General features: G+C 38.3%; 3 protein-coding genes across 3 annotated transcripts; 2 read left to right on the top strand and 1 right to left on the bottom strand.

Annotated features, from left to right (window-relative positions):
- The first annotated feature begins 1,777 nt into the window (after window positions 1-1,777).
- LOC140036719 (cold shock domain-containing protein 4-like) lies at window positions 1,778-2,907 on the top strand. Its single transcript, XM_072079214.1, has one exon. It carries the CDS (start codon window positions 1,937-1,939, stop codon window positions 2,540-2,542), a length of 606 nt encoding a protein of 201 aa, XP_071935315.1. The 5' UTR covers window positions 1,778-1,936; the 3' UTR covers window positions 2,543-2,907.
- A 3,751-nt stretch (window positions 2,908-6,658) lies between these two features.
- Window positions 6,659-11,629, bottom strand: LOC140036718 (auxin transporter-like protein 5). Its single transcript, XM_072079213.1, has 8 exons — window positions 11,098-11,629; window positions 10,653-10,838; window positions 10,402-10,514; window positions 10,101-10,284; window positions 9,690-9,787; window positions 8,032-8,239; window positions 7,582-7,839; window positions 6,659-7,286 (listed from the first exon to the last, which is right to left on the bottom strand). Exons 1-8 carry the CDS (start codon window positions 11,251-11,253, stop codon window positions 7,005-7,007), a joined length of 1,485 nt encoding a protein of 494 aa, XP_071935314.1. The 5' UTR covers window positions 11,254-11,629; the 3' UTR covers window positions 6,659-7,004.
- Window positions 11,630-19,279: 7,650 nt separating this feature from the next.
- Window positions 19,280-22,428, top strand: LOC113731159 (thaumatin-like protein 1b). Its single transcript, XM_027256248.2, has 4 exons — window positions 19,280-19,665; window positions 19,802-20,504; window positions 21,926-22,030; window positions 22,126-22,428. Exons 1-3 carry the CDS (start codon window positions 19,584-19,586, stop codon window positions 22,011-22,013), a joined length of 873 nt encoding a protein of 290 aa, XP_027112049.1. The 5' UTR covers window positions 19,280-19,583; the 3' UTR covers window positions 22,014-22,030; window positions 22,126-22,428.
- The last annotated feature ends 233 nt before the right edge of the window (window positions 22,429-22,661 follow it).

Here is a 22,661-nt window from a genome sequence, read left to right as displayed (position 1 = left end):
TAAAAGGATTTGGTATTTTTTGTTTCTTATTTATTTGTTTTATACGTCCATTCCATCTTTTTTGTTTCTTATTTATTTATTTTTTATTTCCTTTCTATCTCTTTTGTGTTTGGAGAAAATTAAGATTTTGCAGGCAAAAGTTCTCAAAACCACCTATTCTCTTCCTAAAAAAAAGAGAAAGAGAGGAAGAAAAGAAAAAAAGAAAAAAAAGTAGTGAAACGGAAAATATATCAATTTATTAGTTTCATTTTGATTTTTTACTATTGAACTTAATTTTAATTGAAAAAACTAACAATGACAATCTAACCCAAACCATAAGGGGGTTGAGCTATGAATACATAAGCAGATAAAAAATACATATGTTGAGTTACCAAAGAAGTAATAACACCTAAAGAAATTAGAGTAAGGTTTAATTGAAAATGAAGCAAATTATTGATTGTATCATAAATACCCTTATGCCCATGTTCTAATCGTCCCCCAGGAGGAATATGTGCATCTAAAAGGTATTTTATACTATGCCCAATCCCGAAATTAGTTTTATACATATGATCAGAAACAAAAAATAAATAAATGCAATAGCTAAATGATGATGGACAATATTAGTCAGCCATAAACGTTGTGTTTGCAGATGAAATCCCTCGAGAAGCATTAGAATAGCAATTCCTGCTCCTTTGGAGTTCCCAAATAATCCTTGAAGATGTGGTAATACATCTAAGAAATTATTCCATCAAACATATTCATCTCTGAGTCTGGATCTAGGAACAGCGACATGTACTAAATGCCCTATCCAAACCAAGGAACTTGCGCTGAAGAGTCCTGACAAATAGTTATTCAGATGAGATTTGGCATATTTGAACCCTGAAACACTTTCCATTTCGATTATAAGTGTAGCCAACCTGCTATTATAGTTATATATAAATTTTTAAATTATAAGAGACTTATGTAGTAAAGTACCTAAATTATAGAAGAGTAATTAAAAATTTATTCAAGATAATAAGATAGTCAAAAAATATATTTATGATTTTTCAAACAAAAAAAATAATTCGCAATCCAAACAATGGCACGTCAATTTCACACTGAAGATATGAACAATAATTAACACAGGTGTACAAGGCAAAAGAAATGTCTGTATAAATTGGTAGTAAAACTTTGGATCAGAAAAAGAGGTCCAAAATTAGAAACAGGAAAAGGACGCGCAAAATTCATGAATCGTGACTTTGCTTTTACGCTTTGACAGCTAGAGTCACAGTGCCCACGCAGGCCCGCGCGCCCTGTACTGTACTGGTGAATGGTGAAGAGACAGTAGTAGTAATGACTAATGCCCGTAGCCGTATGAAAAAGACAAACTAACTGATCTGATGACCAAATCTACCCTCCAACGAAATATCCAACTCCCACCCTCCTTTACCATTCTCATTCTCATTCTCATCCTCATCTAATACTACTAACTAAAAGCCACACAGGACAAACACAGTAATGTCAATTCACATTTTTACGTGACCAAATTACCCCCAAAGAAATCCATCAAACTTCATCGACACCCCCGTCCGGTCCCCTCAGTCTCGGTCTTTCTGTCCTTGACTTACTGAGAGCCCCAGATCATCCGGTCAAAGAAAAGTCACACGTTACACCCCAACCGTCGGATTTCCTCGAAACTTGCAAGCCGTCGCTTTGAGCGTCCCCACAAAATAATACTCGTCGATTTCCGATACTAATTTTAGGATGACGTGGCAATACCTTTCATGCTTATCGAATTCTTTAAAGCATAAATAACGAGCCCACGAGAAAAATCCCATCCGACGACTGAGAGAGAGAGTGAATGAGAAGGAGCTGAAAAGATCCAGAGAGAGAGAGAGAGAGAGAGAGAGGAAGTTTTTGTGTGTGTGTGAGTGTAGGGTTTCCTTTGATCGGTTGGTGGTGGGTTTGAAGGAAGAAAATGGCTGCTGAAGAGGGTGGTGAGCAGAGGCAAACCGAGAGGGCAAAGGGCCATGTCAAGTGGTTCAATGACCAGAAAGGTTTTGGATTCATCACTCCTACTGACGGCGGCGAAGATTTGTTCGTCCATCACTCTGGGATTAAGGCCGGCGGTGGCGGGTTTCGCAGTCTGGGCGAGGGTGAAGCCGTCGAGTTTGAGGTGGAGCAAGGTGGTGATGGCCGTACCAAGGCCGTCGATGTCACTGGCCCAGATGGGGGACCTGTTCAGGGAGGAAGCCGCGGTGGCGGAGGAGGAGGTGGCTACAACGGAGGCGGTGGTGGCAGGAGCCGCGGTGGAGGGGGATACGGCGGCGGCGGAGGCGGGTACGGCGGCAGTGGTGGTGGGTACGGCGGCGGTGGAGGGGGGTACGGCGGCGGTGGAGGTTACGGAGGAGGCGGAGGAAGCGGAGGAGGTGGGTGTTTCAAGTGCGGTGAGTCTGGGCATCTTGCTAGGGACTGCTACCAGGGTGGCGGCGGTGGGGGTAGGTATGGCGGTGGGGGCAGCGGCTGCTTCAAATGCGGGGAAGATGGACATTTTGCCCGAGAATGCCCAAACAGTAATCGTTGAGCTGGGTTCAACCTCAACCTGGAGGGTTTTATTTTCAAAAAGTGTTTAGTCGCATTTGAAATCCCTCTTCTGCTTTTGGGTTCTTTGATTTCACTGTCTCTGTTTTCTATTGTACTTTTTGTTTTATTTGGGGGTTGGCTTAAGGTTTTTAAAGGCTTTGATCTGGTGAACCACACGGTACTAAATGCGAATGTTATTTTGTGGTGGGTTATTTTTGTGATTAAGTGGTCACCTGCATCAAGTAGTAGCAGTAGAAGACGCAGTACTAGTTTCTCTCTACCAGTTTGTTAGGTTTTCAAGGAAAAAAATGTTAAATCAAATCTATGCTCTTAGCACTGCAGCAGCTGCTGCTTTCGGGCGGAATATTTTCATTACCTTTACAAGTGATTGAATCCCTGGTGATTTAAACTTTGTTGCAAAATGCATTAGATGCAGCGGCTCCGGATAGTTAGTCTTTCAACTCTTGATGAATGAATATGATATATACTACTAGCTCTGTTTTGCAATTTGGTTGTTTTGCCACTTACGCCTGATGTTTGTTTCGTTTCGGCTCTAACTCAGTGCTGTTTGTTTTCTTACCTCTGAAAACGATTCGTAGATTTGACTGTTTGCCCCGCAAGATTCGAAATTACTGTACTATAGATCCTCTGTGATTTGTATGGATAACACACGGATCTCTACTCTTGGAGGTCGAAATGACGAAATCTCTTCAACAGGGCCCGGTCTTTGCTTGCTCTTTAATCAAATTAATACTACTGCTGGGTTTCAGTGGAGAAGAAGCTCAGGAAAATTGTGGAGTATAAACAACGGTAGAACTGCGTGTTTTCGATGAATAATTTCCAAAATGACCCACACCACAAGGCATTTTGGGAGTTCTTGACATTATAAGACCGCGATTTGTTAGTTCTCTGCATGTTCTTCTTGATTTCCAATTCTGGGTATGTTCAACTTAAACCTTCCCAGTTAAATAATGGAGTATTACTTGGGGCTGCTTGGTTAAAGGGTCTGGGAATCATAGAAAGGTATGAACCCCTTATTTGTTGCTTGGGTTAAGGCTATTGGAATGCAAATTTTGGATTCATTTCTAAAAAATCAGACTTTTCTCATTCCCGAGCAATTTGGGAGGTTTTGGACAAAATTCTCAACTTATTCCCTCAGACAATATTTATGACAAATCTATCCTCTCTTTCTTTCTATCACACGCTGCACCTTCTGTTTTTCTTCTTCTTCTTCCCTTCCGCTGTAATAGATGCCATGGGAGAATCACTGGAATCATCCAACTCATCATGGGAGAGATGTGGTGGAGAGTTAGGAGGACTCGAAACAGATACAGAAGATTGTGAATCACACCTAGGAGTTATATCCTTGTTCGATTTCTGGTCTTGAAGAGTGAGATCATCTTTTGGGATATCTAGTTCAGATTGCTGGAGGCCATCTTGATGACTACCATAATAAGCTGTCTGCCTCCCCTGAAAAGTTCCATCTCTGGTCTTTGTGATAGCCAAATTCATCTGCACAAGATTCTTTCCCTCCTCTTACATGAGCACTAGAAGACATATATCCTGCCCCTCCATGAAATTCTTTCCTAGAGATCACTCTCGAGTTAGCAAATGAATCTCTCCTAGGACTGAAGTGACTAATCTCATTGCAGAAATAATGGGTACTCTGTTCTTTTGTTTTAGGGATAATTGCAGAAATGAACGGGTTTATTTTTATATGGGAAAATTGGTACTCTGTTCTTAAAACGGAGAAAAATCTGTTCTTAAAACGGAGAAAAATCATAAAGAGCTGGTGTTTTATTGAAAAATGGATTTATTTTTATTTTATCCAATAAATAAATTAATTTACGAGAAAATGGGAACTCTATTCTTATAACAGAGAAAAATCATAAAGAGTTGGTGTTTTATTGAAAAATGGGTTTATTTTTATTTTATCCAATAAATAAATTTATTTACGGAAAAATGAGAACTCTGTTTTTATAACGGAGGAAAGTCATAAAGAGCTGGTGTTTTATTGAAAAACGGGTTTATTTTAATTTTATCCGATAAATAAATTTGTTTATGGGAAAATGGGTACTCTGTTCTAATAATGGAGAAAAATCATAAAGAGCAAGTCTTTTATGGGAAAGTGATACTTTACAGAAAGTGACCGCGATTTGATTTATGAAATTATCCCAAACCAAAATTTAGAATGAATTTGCTTGTTTTGAAAGTTGTATAACGATCGTTAAATTTCAAATATCCCTTCCTTAAACTTTGGAATTTAGGGGTAAATTTAAAATTTAATTGCATTTAATTCCGAAACACTCATCAAATCAAGCATCAAGAATTGGAATGATGCTAATTCCAATGTATGAACCAAGCTAGATATTGGAATGAAAAGTTTAATTTCAAAACCAGAGTCTATGATTCCATTTTCATTTCCGATTTCAATCTGTGAAACAAGCACCCCCTTACTGTTATGCTGATAAGAACGGACTTACACGAAGAGGTTTGCGGACATTAATGAGAGCAAATCTGAAGAAGACACCATAGATCAGCCCAGTTCAGATACTGGGGTAACTTTCTTTGTTTTTTTTTTCAAGGTGGGGTACGAGTAGTGTATTACCATCTTACTATCAAAGCATATCGAATTGAAAAATTAAAAGAGTACATGGCAAATTTCGTCCCCATATATATTTTGACTCGTGTTGACTTAGTTATTAACTTTTATTTCCAGTCGGCTCTAATTAAGGACTTTCGTGACTGCGCCACTATTTAAAACTAATTTGGTTTCTAATCGACCAATGAAATAAAGGTATTTTAGGAACGTTACCTACAGAGTTGTAATAAAATCAATTAAATTGTGTAAAAAAATTACAAGATTAAACTTTACAAAAGTTTTATCTGACTATTTTTTACATAATTTAAAAGTTCTATCTAATGGTTTTTTACATGATTTATTTGTTTTATTACAATTCCGTAAGTAATGTTTGTATAATATTCCCGTCTAGTTAGTCAATTAGAAGTCAGATCGATTTCAGCTAGTGATGTCGTCGCAGAGTTCCTTAATTGGAACTGTAAAATAAATTCAAGTATTAAATTAGTTAAAAATAAAAGTTAGAGACTAAATCAATATTAGAAAAACATTTAGGGACCAAATTTGCCATTTTTCCAAAAATTAACTTGGAAGGACCTGAGTTATCAACAAAAAGGGGCCGAAAACAAAAGTGAAAGATCCAGACCGTCTAATGTGGACCGGTTAAGAGAAGTCCAAATAGGCAAATAGTAGAATGGGATGAGATGGATAAGAGGAATATTGATGTAATGTGGCGTGATATATATGAAATAAAAAAAATAATTAAAAATATAAAAAAATGTTTATAATATAAGTACATAATTTTGTTACAAATAATTGCTATCTAAACACATTCAAAAAAGTGAGTAGGAGAATATGTTTGTCAATAATGTTTAATATTTTTTTCTTCTCACAATTCAATTGCGTCCGGCATTTTTTTCTCACCCGGGTTCCGCGTGCATTACTTAGTGAATTTTGTTGTTTAGCAAAAGAGGAATTCAGTCTTTACCTTGGTTTGCAGAGCCAACAAAGTAGAAATTCATCTGACTTGCCTAAAGCGGATAAAAAACAGTTGCTCTTGAAAAATTGTGTCAAAAATTTTATAATCATTTTCAGATTTTGTAAAAATATATACGGAGAAGTAACAACCAAATTTTGTCACCGCATAACAATTTTTAGCTAAAAGAAAAGGCTAACCAATTTCTTGCCTTTTTTTGTTGTTGTTTCTGACGCTCTCTCTTTCATGCCAAGACTATTAAGTTGAAGGAAGCCTTTGATCCAATGGGATGTAATGTAATGTCTACCACAAGTCTGATTGTTGATTCAAGCACCGAGAAATCTTTACTTCCTCGTTGTGAAAGATAAACTTATTGGACGTCTTAACCGTACGTTTAATTAGTCTACCTACCATTAACTGCATCCGGGCTAACATCATAGAACAACCAAATATGGCTTCAATTTTCTTTGTTATAATCTGCCTTGTTTTCCTGTTGAAGGACCTAATCAATTCAGCTGTGACGCGAAACTATTCGATCAAAGCATCAAAATGACTACAACGAAGGTGGAAATTGCTAAGAATGATTTAAAATCTGCAAAACTTTGAGCATTAACTAGCATACCATTTTTCTTACACTACTACATATTTCAGGTACAAACAAATCAAGCATCAACTAATCTAACGACCATTTTGGAAAAGGAAAATTGACTGGATCCCAGAGGTTGAGGGTGTAGGATGCTAAATTCTCTTGCCAGCCCCATATCTGTATATGGTCTGCTGCAAGGTTGCCAGATTAATGGAGTGCAACTAAAGCTAGCTAACATCTTAGCACGACAATTGAGTGACACCGTCTCAACTCCTTTGACACGACAATTTTGCTAGTCCCAGGCTCTTGAATTTCACAGCTGCTCAAGGCTTGCGAATGATGTGGTGTGGGAGAGTTAGATTTCCGGGGGGAGGAGGTAGAGGAGCGGTGGCGTTCATGACAGGCGGTGGTGGAAACTGTTGAGGGGGACACTGGTAGCACTTGGTGAAGAGTCCAAAGGTGTCAATTTGGTGGATGAAGTTAACCATGCTTGCCCACCCACCGAATCCGAACCCGACGATGAGGACCCACACAACCACGAAGATGTTAATCACATATGCCCCGATCCATCTTCCCACAAATTTCGGAGGTTGCTCCACTGCATTCTGTGTCACAAACATTATTATATTTCAAATTCAATTCATGAGCCGCATTGTTTAAGTTGGTCAACCGCTTTACACAATTATCAATTAGGACATCCAAAGACATCGTCAACTTGATCCAATGGATCGACCCCATGAATTTTGCTCAACAAATTTTATATGTCTTGCTACCAGGACAGAGGAACTCTACAACTATCTTTTAGTCGTGCATGGTAAAATATAATGTTCACGAGGATTAAGGGGAGGCGGAAAGGAAAGTAGGAGCAAACAATAACGATGATGATGATGAGGAGGGTACCTCGCGGGCAGCTGCAGATTTGAAGGTGAAAATGTGAGCGAGGGCAGGGATGATGTAGACGGTGAAGCTAACGAGAAGAGATCCAACAGTGGAGTTGATAGGACCAAAGAAAGGGAAGACGATGGCCAAGAACCAAATGGGGATGACCACCGGCAATCTTGCTGCGGCACGCTTGCACAGGCTCTTGCATTCGTGCATGCCGATTGCCTTTTCCCACACGAAATACAAGGGCGTGCATGCAAATCCAAATGTTATGAACTGCACGAAAATGCATCACAGAAATCATCAGAAACATAAACTCATGGATCTCTCTCTCTCTCTCTCTCTTTTTTATGGCGAACTCATGAAAAGCCAATTTGCGATCAAAGTTTTTTTTTTTTTTTTTTTAAATGTTGAATAAAATATTAGTAGTAGTCATTAATCTGGAACAGTAAAGTAGTGGTGGCCTGCCTGATGAATGAGCATGAGGATTACAGCCATGTCCCTAAAGGGCGATCTGGGGAGGAGGGCGAATGCATTAGAGTGATTCAGAAGCATATCACCAAATGCCCAATACACTGCTGCCGCGGATGGAAGCGTCAGTGTCAATACGTACAGGGTTGCCAGCAAGTATATGGCTTTGAATTTCTGTGGCTTCCACATGGCGTGCATGATTTCTCTGTTCACAATTATCAAATCCAAAGTAAATCTATTAAACTCTGAAATTTATTCCATAAGTTAAATTGTTAAGTCGCTCAAGCTTTTGGATTATGTTGTAGTATTAGTTAAACGACGGCTAAATACGTTATATCCGGGACGTTATCAATTAAACTTGGCAACACATGAAGGCCACTCGTCGAAATTGCAGCAGCAGCAGCAATTTGCATGAGTCTGGAAACGAAAATGCTTCTTGTTTTTTGGAAAGGGAACATATCCTAGATACTGAAATGAGTACTAAACAAAGTAAAAGGATCGGAGAAACTGAAAAAGGGTTTGGCTTTTCTTTTTAAACTTGAAAAGGTGTCAAAAGAGTTCCCAAGGCTGAGGAGGCATACGATTCTTTTCTGAGCTCGCATGCTTGACAAGGCAATTTCACAATTCTGAAAAAAGACCCTCCTCTGCTGTCATATAGAATCTTATGAATCATATGATTCATCCACGATGTCGATGTTATTGGCTGTAAAAAGAAAAACAAAAAATTCCCACCATAAACCCAAAAAAAAAAAAAGATAAAATGAAAAGAAAAGGGTTTTCGAAAACGATGGATCATTGTCCCTTGTATGTAATTTATGCAGCAGGTGGCTTTGGTCTTCTTTTGGGAAGCGAATTCGAAGTCTTTGTCATAAGCTTCCCCAAAAAAAAAGAGTCTTTGTCATAAGATAACAAGGTCAGATGACGTCGAAGTCCGCAAGGATGGGTCATTTTCGAGATGACGTTTTACCAGTACCACTACTGCTGCTGCTGCCAGTCTTTATTTTCTAGCAACTAGCTAGTGGAGTAGTAATTTATTCCTCTCTCTTAGGAGGAGCAGATCTTAATAGTAAATTAATATGAATTGTGATTTTTTAAAAAAATTTTGTATTACTCAGTTAATAGGTATTGGATCTTAACGAAACAAAAAAGAACTAAAACATGATATTTATGTAGGAGAAATAGCAATATAATAAAAGGTGAAACAGAAAATGGCATAGAGTGTGGGACAGAAGATCCGTTGACAATTTATTCCTCTCTCTTAGGAGGAGCGGATCTTAATAATATTAATAGGGGAAAAAAAGTTCGGCGCCATCTTTTCAATAACACTTTTAAAATTACGTCAAGTATTTAATTAATTTAAATTATTATATGATGTTTAGTTTTAATTTTTTCAGAATCAAATCTTCGGTACCACTTAATAACTCCTTCGTCTTCTAATTTCAAGTGTCCAATTAATTTTAATTCGGCACCAATTAACAACTACTTCATTTTTTGATTTCAAGTGTGCAATTAATTTTAATTAATTAAAATTAATTGCACACTTGAAATCAAAAGATGAAGGAGTCGTTAAGTGGTACCGAAGATTTGATTCCGAAAGAAAGGCGGGTAATAACGTAAAAGACGGAATATACAATTGTAATAGAACTTTGTCTTACACAGTAACTGCATGTCCTCCGAATGTATAGAGAATGTTTGTGGCCCCTGTGAAGTACAGCACCAGCTTGCTTGGGCCCGAATGTTTCACTCCCTCTACCTGTAATTAATTACGCAAGCCCACATTCAACTCGTTACTCTTTCACTTAACAATACCACACAGATTCTGTTTTTAAATAAACTATTAAGATTTAAAAAAAAAAAAAAAAAATTTTCCACCAAAGTTTTAGATATGAAGCCTAGGCTTCGGTATTGTGTGACACCAAATATCAATTCCCTATTCATACCATACTGAAACGTAAGAGTAAGAGGCTAAAATGTGAGTGCGAATATTAATAATTCTTTATTTCATTTTTCTACTTCCTCTATCGTGCCATGAAAATGAAGAGAGACACAATTAACAATGCACGTACCTGGCCGTGGAGTAGTGAAGCAACGGCGAGGTACCAAGCTGTATAAGTGGTCATTAACAGTCCCAGGAAAGACCAGATTCGGTAGTTGTGGAAAGAAGGTATGAAGACGGTAGTGGCGCAGCAAGCTCCAAAGATGTAAGTCCAAGTTCTCTTGTCCAGATTGTCATTAATGTAGTATATATTGCTGCAGGGAGGGTCAGATCAGATAGTGAGAGTGATTAGCTGGCTGAGTATTTAAATCCTCGACACTTAAATTTTGCATTATTAGATAGATAGGTACAAACAAACAAACAATTAAAACCTTGCACAAGCGATGAGCTGAATCACGGATCCAAACAGAAGAAACGTGCAGTTAAACGCCAAACCCACGTTCCTCCAATGTTTCCCCAGCAACCCATCAAGAACTTCGAACCACTGCAATCAATGTACGTACCCAACCAAAAAACAATTAGGCACCTCTCCCTTTCCTGTTTATACATGTACATGTACAATCCGGGAAGCCCAGCAAAGTCATGTGAAATCGCGCAATTAGTAGTAAGTACTATATACTACCTGAATGACGTGATTTCTGAAATCAACTTTCTCTCTTTCCTTTCTGGTTCGGTACTCAATATACAGAATGCTGATGAGATAAGCCGTCCAACTTCCCATCAGACCGTAGAAGAGCTGGAAGAGGATCCCAGACATCATTCCCAGCTGGGAAAATGAGTATGGCAACGTCAGTAGTACCTGGGCCACCTATTGAATTCACAAACAAAATAAACAAGATTCGTAATTAGCAATCAAGGCACTAGCAGGCATTGGAAGAAAATCCTGCAGGTGCATTATAGTAGTATATGGTATCAAAAGGACGTCTCCGGAAAATCATTCAAATGTTATTTGAGTAGTCTGATCGATCGTAAATTAATGAGGCTCGACTTTTTTACTTTCAGCTCCAAAAAATGGAATCATAACATCACATATTCTAGATCAAAACAAATAATGAAAGACATAATACCTGATTGGAAGCACAGCTGAACCAAGCATCATAAACTGAGCCACCCTGCCAGAACAGCTTGGAAATCTTGGTCTTGACGTCCGTGGGCTTGCCTTCCGTCTCCATCTCTACATAATTTCCTACAATTACGGTCTCCACCGCCTTGTCCGTCGCCATTCTACGATATCAAGCTGATCTTGTGCTCGCTCTTGCAGAAGTACTAACAGTACTGTACTTTGGCTAGTTATATCTCGTGATGCAGAAGTAATGCTAGCATGAGTCAATAAATGAAGCAGCTGGCTAGAATCCAGAGAATGGGTAGCGATAATTAAAAGGGCACGCTATTGTTTTCCAGACATGGATAGAGTCGTAACAATCTATGCGGTATATTTATAAGTAGAAAAGAGTATTTAGTAAGGGGCCAAAGACGGGCAGGCCGGACAAAGAAGGGCTTGGTGCCTGGGACTGGGACTGGGAGGGAGGGGAGAGAGAGGGTTGGGGCCTTGGAGGGTGGGAAAGACTCTGGCTGAAAGGTATAATAGAGAGAGCGATTTCGGGAAGTGCATAGCTTAAATCCGCTTTTTTAGAGCTTCCCGTTTGTTTGTGGGGTTTTGACGAACAACCACCGGTTTTCGAGCTCAAATCCCTTGTTTCTTTGATTTTTTTTTTTGGCAACACAAAGGTATCTGGGTCTTCGGACTGGTAATACTTAATGACCCAACTAATGCTCTGCGGGTCGGGAGAGGCTGCCCAACTTTTTCACCATTCGCTTTACTCGGAATTCGAATTTTCACGGAAGTACTCCTCCAACTGGGATACTACCACCAGCTCTAGCTCCAAAGGCTCTTTGATTAAACCTTTTATTTCTTGCTAGTACTATGTAAACTAATAATTTTTTTATTTTGTCGTCTAAATAACCTCATCCCTCTTCTTCACGGTTTTTTTCGCTTCCAACTATCAAATTCAAGATTTGAACTCTAAACTCCGAGGTGAAACTCCTAGAATTTTAAGAGCCAGCCATTCTTTAACGAGTATAACCTAATAATTTAATTAAACATCATTGATTTTTTTAAAAACAAATAATTATAGGAGCGTGAGTGGCTTGTCCGCACGAGTGCGATCTCTCGACTTCCGGGACAAATTATAATAAAATACAGTACCGTCACTCTACTAGTATTGCTAAAATTTTCAATGACAAATATTTATTATTCGCATTCCACACTTTTATAATGATGCTTTTATTATATAATTTTTATTTATTAGATAGTATAATAAAAAAGGGTAGTGAGAGTTGTGATATAGAAAGTTGGACTGCAAAAAACATTTTCCCGTCGCAATACCTCTGGACTTTGACGGTTTGACCACCGATTCAGATTGACACAGCATCGAAAATAATAGAAATTTAAATCCCACCAGCTACCTAATCTCTGTATACAGATGACTATTTATCTCAAACCCGGACGTGACTGATAGCCCCACTAGAAGAGGTTTGTGAATAATTCCCTTAAGAGACGAGATATGCTGTGTATGCGTATCCCCTCCAACTTTGCTGTTTGACTTCTGCATACATGTTAGGTGGTTTGCTGGAGACGAGTAGTAACAAAGTTCAGAACAAGCTAATTAAGTAGTAATACTGAAACAAAAGTGTATTCCTTTGGAACAATTACATCGGAACAGAGCACAGTCCATCTTACATACAAGAAAAAAAAAATTTTTTTTTTTTTTTAAAAAGGAATACACTTTTGTTTCAGTTTTACAAATTTATGAAGAGCAAGAATAGTTTTTCTAAATTTTAAATGAATGTATCAAATTTGACACATGAATAATGTGGTAGGTGCTGTTTTCCACCCTCAAGTTCATGCGTGGAATTCATATTTGTTGGGATGACATGAAAAAGGAGAACGAAAAAGTATATTTATCTAAACCTTTTGTGGATAACTGCTCGAGACATTATTGTAAGAATGTAGTCTCATGAATTTGGTTCGTTTTTCAGTGGATTCTCTTTTTATTTTTTATAATATATATTTGGATGCGTGGTATGTGTTTTCATTTATTAAATAGAGACATAATCATTTAAATTTTGATTAATTTTAACCCTTATTAATATATGAATGGGCGTGTCATACATCCAAATATACATTATAGAAAATGGAGAGACAATTCAGTGGGATGGAGCCAAGATAAAGCATTGCAAACTTCATATGCGTCTGTTTATCCATCCAAAATATAAACTGCACGGTACCTTATCGGCTAAATTATTATTATTATTTTTTGGTTAGTAGGGCAAGATAATTACTAATTACAATTGCATAAACCATCGTTTACATTTTTTATTTATCATGTACAGTGTCCAGTTAGCTGGTCCCTCGATCATTTAATATATTTTTTCCCAATTTTGATTTTGTTGACAAAAAACCCAACTTTGATTTGTTGTTGACAAAAGTGTGATGAGTCTTGGTTTTATGACCGAGAAAAAAGGTTAAAGAAAAAGAACGAGAAAGCAACGGTGCTGAAATAGACTTGGGAGTTGACAGGGGGGGCAAACCCATAAAAAGGGAAAAATATATATGGTAAGGAGTGAGAGGCAGGAATTATAACGAAGTAGACCGCATCATTGCAGCCAAACGGGCGTGGTCGCTTTTACAAGTGAAAGAAAGCTGCTTTTATCACATGGCAAAGGAGAATTTCCCTGTGGCTGTGGACTCGAGAATCCATCCGGAGCCCAAAGGAGAACCAAAAAAAAAAATCTCTTCGGCTCACATGGACTTGCATTTCGTGGATATATGGACGTTTTGATTTGAGAGCTCCCCTTCTCTAAGACAATTAATTGTTTAGCGTAGTGGTATGCTAACTAAGTATGTACTATTTTAAATAATAGTACAAGTCTGAGAGTCATACGATAAAGCATGTGCCTTTATGCTTGGCAGCCATCACATTTTTTCCTTGATAATCATTTCTGATATGTTCTTCCAGCTACTTTACCTGCTTGCATTTATATACATATATTTTTTTTCAGTTAGTACATTTCCCTCTTTGGCAGTTGTACTTCATCGTCGAGACTCCCTTTCCTTAAACTGCACCTCCTCCAGACACCCTGTCATCTTCTTCTTCTTCTTTTTGTTTAAATTTTTTTAATCGAGGAAGGACGAAATTTAAGAAGTAGGGAGGCCGTAGGCAGTTCAGAATCCAAAATCTCTACGTTGTTGTTATTTATTTCAATTTGTAGTCTTGCAAAAAAGAAAAAAAAAGTCTCTTTATCATTCTTGGCCAACAGTTTCACCTATGTGTATACTTAGCATTATTGAAATCAGGAAGCATTTACCAAACAAAAAAGGAAAAAAGAAGGAAGCAAATATGAGAGACAATTCAATTAATTTGTTCCGTAGATATATAAGGAGATTGATTACTAATAAAATATGTTAATCCTTGCATTAGCTATATTGCTCGAAATTGTTCATCAAGAAGTCGTAAAAATTTTGGCACTTAATTATTTTTTCATTTACATGGGATCATCAGTGTCACTTTTCAGTGGCAACTCAGTGTCACGTCTATATTTTTACCAAGTGTTTTATATATTTATTGAACTTGTCATGTGTTATTTATTTAATTTTCTTTTACTCTCGCGTGATAAGTGAGATTCGCATTGAATTTGACACGAGTCAGCAGCTGAGAGCATCCCAAATGTTTTTCATTAGCTAGGTTGGACAATTGTGATGAAGGTCACTCATTGAATGGCTAAAACAAAAAGCTAAAGCCACTTCACTAACTATTTCGCGCAAGAAAGACAAAAGTCGTAAATCCAATGGCTGTATTATATAGTACATGTTTTCGATCTCATCAAAGTCTCTTTCCCACCCCTCGTTCCATAAAGCTATTTTATTTTGAATTGGCAGTTTTCCATCCACTTGAATTTCAATAAGCAGCAGCCTAGACCGAGAGTGATCATTGATCATGCTTAACGTAATGATGAGAAAACATGATGAGTTTTGTTTTCAATAAATATCAGGATGGAGGATAGACTACAGAGAAGCAGCATGGAAATCATTTTCGCGAATAAGGTGAAGCCCGCCGGGCAAACCCCCTTAAAAAGCTTAAGCATTGCTCTGGTGCGGTGCAACACATTCATGGCAAATGTCGTTGGAGAAGACGTCCGCTCCCTTGTCCTGTCATGCTTTCCTGTGACTGGGACCGCAACATTCCCTGAGAACCTTGTCCCCTTTGACTACCTCCCCTTATGCTCTGTTTTCAAACTCGGACCGGACCGGCCGGTCGAACCGGTTGAACCGGGAACCGGCCAGGTAGCCGGTCCGAGTCACATTAGAAAACCGGAAATTTAAAACCCGGTCAAAGCCGGTCAAAAACCGGGTTTGACCGGGAAAAAACCGGTTTTTCCGGTTCAACAGTATTTTTTTAAAAAAAAAATTCAAACTTTTTAATATTATGTTTTGACCCCCTAAATTGTTAAAACTTATTGATATACCTCAAATATTTGATACTTTATAAATATGTAGAATTCAGTATAAACTAGTACAACTGATCTCTAGTATAATTACTTGAGTCTCTTGAATTTATTTTCAACAGATTAAATACTTTAGCACGTCCTAATACCTGCGTGAATATGTGACCAATTGGTCTAAGAGATCGATTGGTCTGCCTCTATGAATAACTGAGAACCACACACACACACTCTCTCTCTCTCTCGACAAATAGCTGTGATGACACCCTCGTCTCAAGTTGAAACGGAGTTTCATGCATGCAAGCTAATTAGTAGTAGTTTTCAGGGTAGAGATCGAATTGAAAGATTTTTACGTATCGGAAACCAAAAAAAGGAACTAACGCCTTTGTATAAAAATTAGCTTTAGGATTTTGTGTTTACAGCTAACTGCTACGGCCAGCACAGTGAGATCAATTAATGGGGGATCGGTGAGATTTATAAGTAGTGTCTCCAAGAAGAGCTAATTCGGGGATTACGAGACAGAAAAGCTAAACTCGGTCCGGAATGTTGATTCCTGATGCTAGATTTGGTGCAGTTAAAGGCACAATTGTCTTCCTTAAACATTCCGATAAAAAGGGGTAGCGCTATGAGAATGTTGAGTGGCAATCGCCAAAATTAAACAGCCAAACGACCGACCAAATAATCCAGCTAGCGTGTGCCTTTAAAAGGATTGGGAACTACGGATGCTGGCTGGTGGTGATCATCCTAAGTCAACCCATGATGATCAATAATGATTCACCCAAATTAGTGCTAATTAAGTAACTAAAGGTGGGGGTTGGGGCGAAAATGTTACCACCATTGACGGCTGGCTTTGTAGCTTTGTAATAAAATCCGGGCTCTTAACGACAGAAATTAGATGTAGGAAGAGGCTAAATCCACATCCCTGCATACTTACCCAATCCACATCTCATGCACTCGTTGAATGACAATGCCCGAGTTTAAAAAAAAATAATAATAATAACAATGCCTTCATTTGTTAATTTTAACGTTAACACTATATAATGTGATAGGATAGCATGATAAGTATGTTATAGTAGTAGATAACTCCTCTCCCGCTGCTAAATTTAGCTTTTCATAGGATGCTCTAAGACAAATAAAACTTTAGTGGTAGATTTGGTGAGAGGAGTACCGGAGGACAGCAGTAGTTTACTAATGTTGGAAATGATTAAAGCTTTTCGGGGGTCCATCTCCATCCTGACTATCTCCTTTTTCGTTGATTCGCTGCCCTTATCTTCTTCTAAATTAAAGACAACTTTGACGTTCAATTCATAATATCCATGTCCCTCAGGGGGAGGGGGAGGGGAGTGGTCTCATCAAATTTTCCTTCTCAACTGAGTGTCCACCACGTAGGCAAGCAAACATGCATTAGATTTCTGATTGTATGGTACAAAGTAACACGAAGCAGCAAGGTCAAATCCTCCACCAAGATCCTTTTGCTCTGCCTTTGCTTTGCTGCTGCTACCTCCTCCTAAAGAATCTGTGCCATTATTATATACTGCAGTATAGTGGAGTGGAAGTGGTGGAAGTCATATGTAGGTTTGTTGTAACGCGAGACATCAGCGTGAATTCTCTTTCCGGTCGCAGGCCATACTGAAAATTAGGCACCCTAAAAGACTGGGGGCGGCCATAATTCATTGTTTTCATTGCTGGGGAACAGCATCACTCCAAGCTACTTATTTCTGTCCTCTGGGACATTGAAATCACGTACCACATCTGCTTTAAGTGTGTGTTATTCATGTTCTTGCAAGGGAAAACAATAATAACGTTCTGATTAGAATTGCTTTGCCCTTTCCCTTTCATTGCTACTCCACTCGGAACACATGGCAAATACTCCTAATAATGGTTTTTTTTTTGTTTACTTTCAGGCTTCGGAGTTCAGGCATCACAAGAAGTTCCTGTATTTGCAGACTGCAAAACTGCAGATCATTCCTTCAGTAGCAAGGACTAGTTCTACAGAATTGGGCCTACATATTTGTGGCCCAACTCCCGAACAAACTGCTCCACAGGCCTATAAAACTCAGAGTATGGTTATCTTCTTGATTACCCTTTAGAGTAAATTTTATATACATTAACAGTATATATATTATCATCGTTGGATCCACAACATATGTGCAAAACTTGAATTTTAAATTTAAATTTTGTATAGTTGTAATTCATTCAACGCTAATAGTGTGGGAAATATTAATCTTTACTTTTATGGTGGTGTTGTTTTATCCACAAAAATTCCTCTTTTTTTCTCAGGGCAGATACTTTTATTAAAAAAATAATAATTTTTTGCCGCAAAATTGCAGAATATGTCTTCTTGTTGTGACATAATGAATGTGTCTTTCATAGGGCTGGTTACTTTTGATATTTTTGCTCTGAATTTAACGCTTTCAGCACCAGCCAGTCTTGTACTATAATCCAATGATTCAATTACTTGGGACAAAATAATGAAATGAGTTAGTGTTAAGATTTTTTTTTTTATAAATGAATGAAGTAATCCAAAATTGTCGTTGAAGTAAATGTTTTCAATTAATTATGCAGCTTACAACATTTTCCGATTCAGATAGCAATCTTTCAGTTGCATAACATGTCTATAGTTTATTTAAGGTCCGGCGCGCTCATCCCTGGAAGTAATACCAGTAGTACACTCGCCTTTCCTTCAAGACTGCACTAAAGGTCACTGACTAACTCCTCCGTTGTTAGGTTTGCAAATTAGCACTTTGGAGGGAGCGCAGGTCAAATTCAGGAAGTAGCAGCCAAAATCCAACTAAATGATCTACTATACTATAATCATGAATTGGATGATCAACGAATGAGTAGTCCAAATCCAATAAAATGCCTTGTAGTCATGAATTGACTAATTGACCACTAGGAGAAATAAGTGTTTGTGTGAGTATGGGGTTTTTTTTGGCAAAAATATATTTACTTTATTTTTATTTTGTTAACGTATTTTTCAATCATTATCTTTTTTATTTTTTTTATCTCATATACATAACATCAAAAAAATATTATATTATTTTTATTACAAAAAATTATTTCAAATAATTTACAATTCAAACACACTCTCACCACTTAGTGATAAAAATGGTATTGATGCATTGACTGATTGACCATGTATTCCTATTATTGATGAAGACAAGACTGAGTGATACGTTGTACCAACCGTGCAGCTCAGCTGTTTAAAACAAAACTTCTATCCGTTTAGATTAGCTATTTTTTGAAGTGTTTTTAAAAAATTTTACTGTAGCAGAGTTTTTATATTTTGGAATATTTTTAGAAAATATTTTAGGATATTTAAGAGTAGAAGAGTTTCTAAAATATATTTTGAGATATTTTTTAAAATTTTAAAAAAATTTAAACTAATTTTTAGATTATTTTTTAGAGTATTTTTTAAAAAATTTAGTGATATTTGAAAAACTAATTTTTTAAAAACACTCCAAAAATAGGGGATTCGAACAGAGATATGTCAAACAAATACATATATATATTTGCTGTCGTAGTATTTTCATACACAACCTTTATTTCACCATGCCAAGTCTTCTTCTAATTCATACACTAGTACTCTACTTAATTCACAATTTTCTTCCCCTAAATTTCCCGTCCTTTTGGATAGTAGTGTATTAATTCCTGTGGGCCTTCATCCTGCAATAAGTTTATAAAGTGTATCTTCTTTTTTTGTTTTGTTTTTGTTGTTGTTTTTGTTGGGGGGGGGGGGGGGGGTAGGTTGTTGTTGTTTATGTGTAAGTGATGCTGATGGCAGCTCAGTATCTAGCTGTGAGAATGAAAAAGAGTACTCCACTATCGATACTCCTTTGGAAAAAAAAAAAAAAGGATGCCAACAAAACCCTCAACCAAGATTCGACGTTCAAGAAAGTGAAACCGGCGTATTGGCTCCATCGAGCTTTTACTCCTCTCGCAACGATGAAGATGGAGACGTGCAGAGCCCAGAATCAACCGCCCAACATATTTCCAAAATAAATACTACTACACCTTACTCCCTACTCCCCACCCACCCAATAAAAAGGAAATGAAGATGAATCCTCATCTGCTCTTTTCAATCTCCGCCACCTTTCTCTCTTTTCTTCTCTTCACCTCCTCTCTCTTCTCCGGTAATCCTTACAATTCACCAGCCCTCACTTACGACTTCTCTCTGTTTATTCTTTCTTTTTTTTTTTTATTTATTTTTTGAAGCCAGCTTTGATTGTTTTGTTTCCTGATTTTCTTAGTCGTTCCTGATTTTCTTAGTCGTGCAGTCAACGAAATTCAAGATAGTAAACAAGTGCCGGCACACCATATGGCCAGGTATACTGACCGGCGCCAACAGGACACCGCTCAATCCCACCGGCTTCATTCTCAAGAGCGGCAAATCCATCACTCTCTCCGTACCAAGCTCATGGTCGGGTCGGATTTGGGGCCGCACCGACTGCTCCACCGACCCATCCACCGGGAAATTCTCTTGCCTCACGGCCGACTGCGGCTCCGGCAGGGTAGAATGCGCTGGCAGCGGCGCGGTTCCCCCGGCCACCCTCGCCGAATTCACTTTAAACGGGGACCAGGGTTTGGATTTTTATGACGTGAGCTTGGTGGACGGGTACAACCTGCCCATGCTGGTGGTGGCCAAGGGAGGGACAAGAGGGGGATGCAGCTCGACGGGGTGTCTAGTGGACTTGAATGGGGCGTGTCCTCCGGCGCTGAGGGTTGCGGCTGGGAACGGGAGTGAGATCCGGAGCGTGGCGTGTAAGAGCGCGTGTGAGGCGTTCGGTGATCCGGCGTATTGCTGTAGCGAGGGGCATAATACGCCGGACACGTGTCAGCCGTCGGAGTACTCTTTGTTCTTCAAGCACGCCTGCCCCCGTGCTTATAGCTATGCCTACGACGACAAGACCAGCACCTTCACTTGTGCGTCCGCGGACTACCTCATCATCTTCTGCCCGTGGCCTTACACCAGGTAAAATTTATTTAGTGCCATTGCCTTAGAGATAGAGGCCTTAGCTTAAAATGCTGATTACGAGATATGACTTTGATTTGGGGGTGGGGTGGTGTTGAATGTTTATGATGCATGTTGTGACACGTGGAGCTAATTTCTTCTCTAGTTTAATGCTACTTATTGACTTGAGCGCTTTGCCATTCAATTCTTGCTGCCAATGGTCTATGTTATCAAACTGTAATATTTGATCAATAAGTTGAACCCAAAAAAAAATAGAAGGGGGGGGGGGGGGGGGGAACAAACAAAAAGAGGTTAGTCAAAGTTTGGATAATACCAACTAAAGATTCCCGTGTTTGAAATAATTCAGTCCTTTTCAGGTCATTCTTACTCAATATTGTACTATTGTTTTAACTATTCACTTCTTCTTTGATTTGATCAAACTTTGCATTGCTTCATCCTTAAGGACTGTAGCTCTTGTTCCCATTTCATCATTGATTTTGTTGGGATTTGATTTCATGTGATCTGGCATTGCTTTGTGCTGAAAGGGAATGTTACACCCTATGATCATAAATATGACAAATGCATAATTCATGCACTCGTGGAGACAGTGGGCCACGAGGTCCGCACCATACTTCTCTCATGGTTCATCCAAGTTTCTGAACCATATTCATGGCCAGGATGAGTATTTCCTTTCCTGATCTTGAAATGCACAAAGCTAAATAATAATGACTTGTTTGTGTTCTACAGTGCAAAACAGCTTCATGCGTTTTATACCATAGATGTTTTTATTAATAAATGACAAGAGATATTTGTTAAGCATGATGTGCTTATGATGGAGGTATAAATTTTGGAAATGGGAACATGAGACTGTTAATTTAGTACTGTGATAGACAAAAATTAACTATCACAAACCTGTTCTTATATGAGGCAGCTCTAGAAAGTAAAAATTAAATAGTAAAGCTCAAATGGTATGAGGTAATACAAGACTTGAAAATGGTAGGATATAGATCTCCTAGCAAGTTTCAACTGAGAGTAGAATTCTACTCATTTATCTATCTTTAAACCCTGGTGTAGAGCTATTTCGACAGACCTTCTTAGTGACTTTGGATATTCCAGCTTGTGGGTTTGTAAATCTAGTATTGAGAACATCTCCGGATTGGCCCAGTAATCATGTTGTATTTTTCTTTTTTACTAGTAATCTTTACTCTATGCTCTGTGCCAAAGCTTTTGAACAGTACGTTCACCCCTAATTAGGTCCAAGAGCACATTATTGGTGAGGGAAGATTCTGGCTATGGCCTTTTATATATGCCTTTAGAATTTGGCTATTCTGTCACTAGTGATAAGAGCTATTAGAATGTGAATAATGTGCATATCAGCTTGGTATGAAGCAAAATGAATATTACATAGGCATCCAACATTGAACTTGGTAGAAATTCTGCAGCATGAAATTGCTGGGAGCTCGAAGAGAGGCTGCACAATTGCCCCTGGTTAACAAAACAACAATGTACATCGGAAGACACCATGCTTAGTGGTGTATCATCTCCAGGTTTGACTTCAATGCAAACTGTGGCTTCTGCAAGCAGTTTTGCTTTTCCTGCAACTGGTATGAATCTTGTTGCTAACACTAGTGGACCCTTTCAGGCTGATTCAAAGATAGCTGCAGGCAGTTGGAGAATACAATTTTCTTCATGAGCCCCTATTGCTGCACTACCTCCCTGATTTATCCAACCTGGGTTCAATTGGAGGATCTGCATTTTGCAGATGACAATGAATGCAAAGTATTGTATATAGTTCCTTGCATCCTTTGCGGTGAATTTTTTTCCTGCTCTTATGATTGAGTTGTGTTATGATTAGATTGCTCAGTTGGTGGGATGCTGTTATCATGTAACAATGAGTCATGTGCAGTTTACAAGTCAACGTATAATGCAATATCAACTTGGTAAAGCAGTTTGTCAAACCTGTTAGTTTTTGAAGAACTGATATTGTAAAGGGTGATGGACACCAGGATAATTGCTGGCTTCTTCTGGGCTCTAAACGAAGTGGATTTTTGTTTTGCCTTCACGCAGCAACACACGAAGGCCATCATCTGACTTTTTAGCAAATGCTCAACTAGGCTTAACTATTTAATGCATTTCATCTGCAAAAGAAATACAATTAGACCATTTGGCAATGTGGGA

The sequence above is a fragment of the Coffea arabica genome, chromosome 2e (assembly GCF_036785885.1).
Source record: "Coffea arabica cultivar ET-39 chromosome 2e, Coffea Arabica ET-39 HiFi, whole genome shotgun sequence".
Classification (NCBI taxonomy): Eukaryota; Viridiplantae; Streptophyta; class Magnoliopsida; order Gentianales; family Rubiaceae; genus Coffea; species Coffea arabica.
Note: the sequence above shows the minus strand (reverse complement) of the source record. Positions and strands in the feature narration are given on the sequence as shown.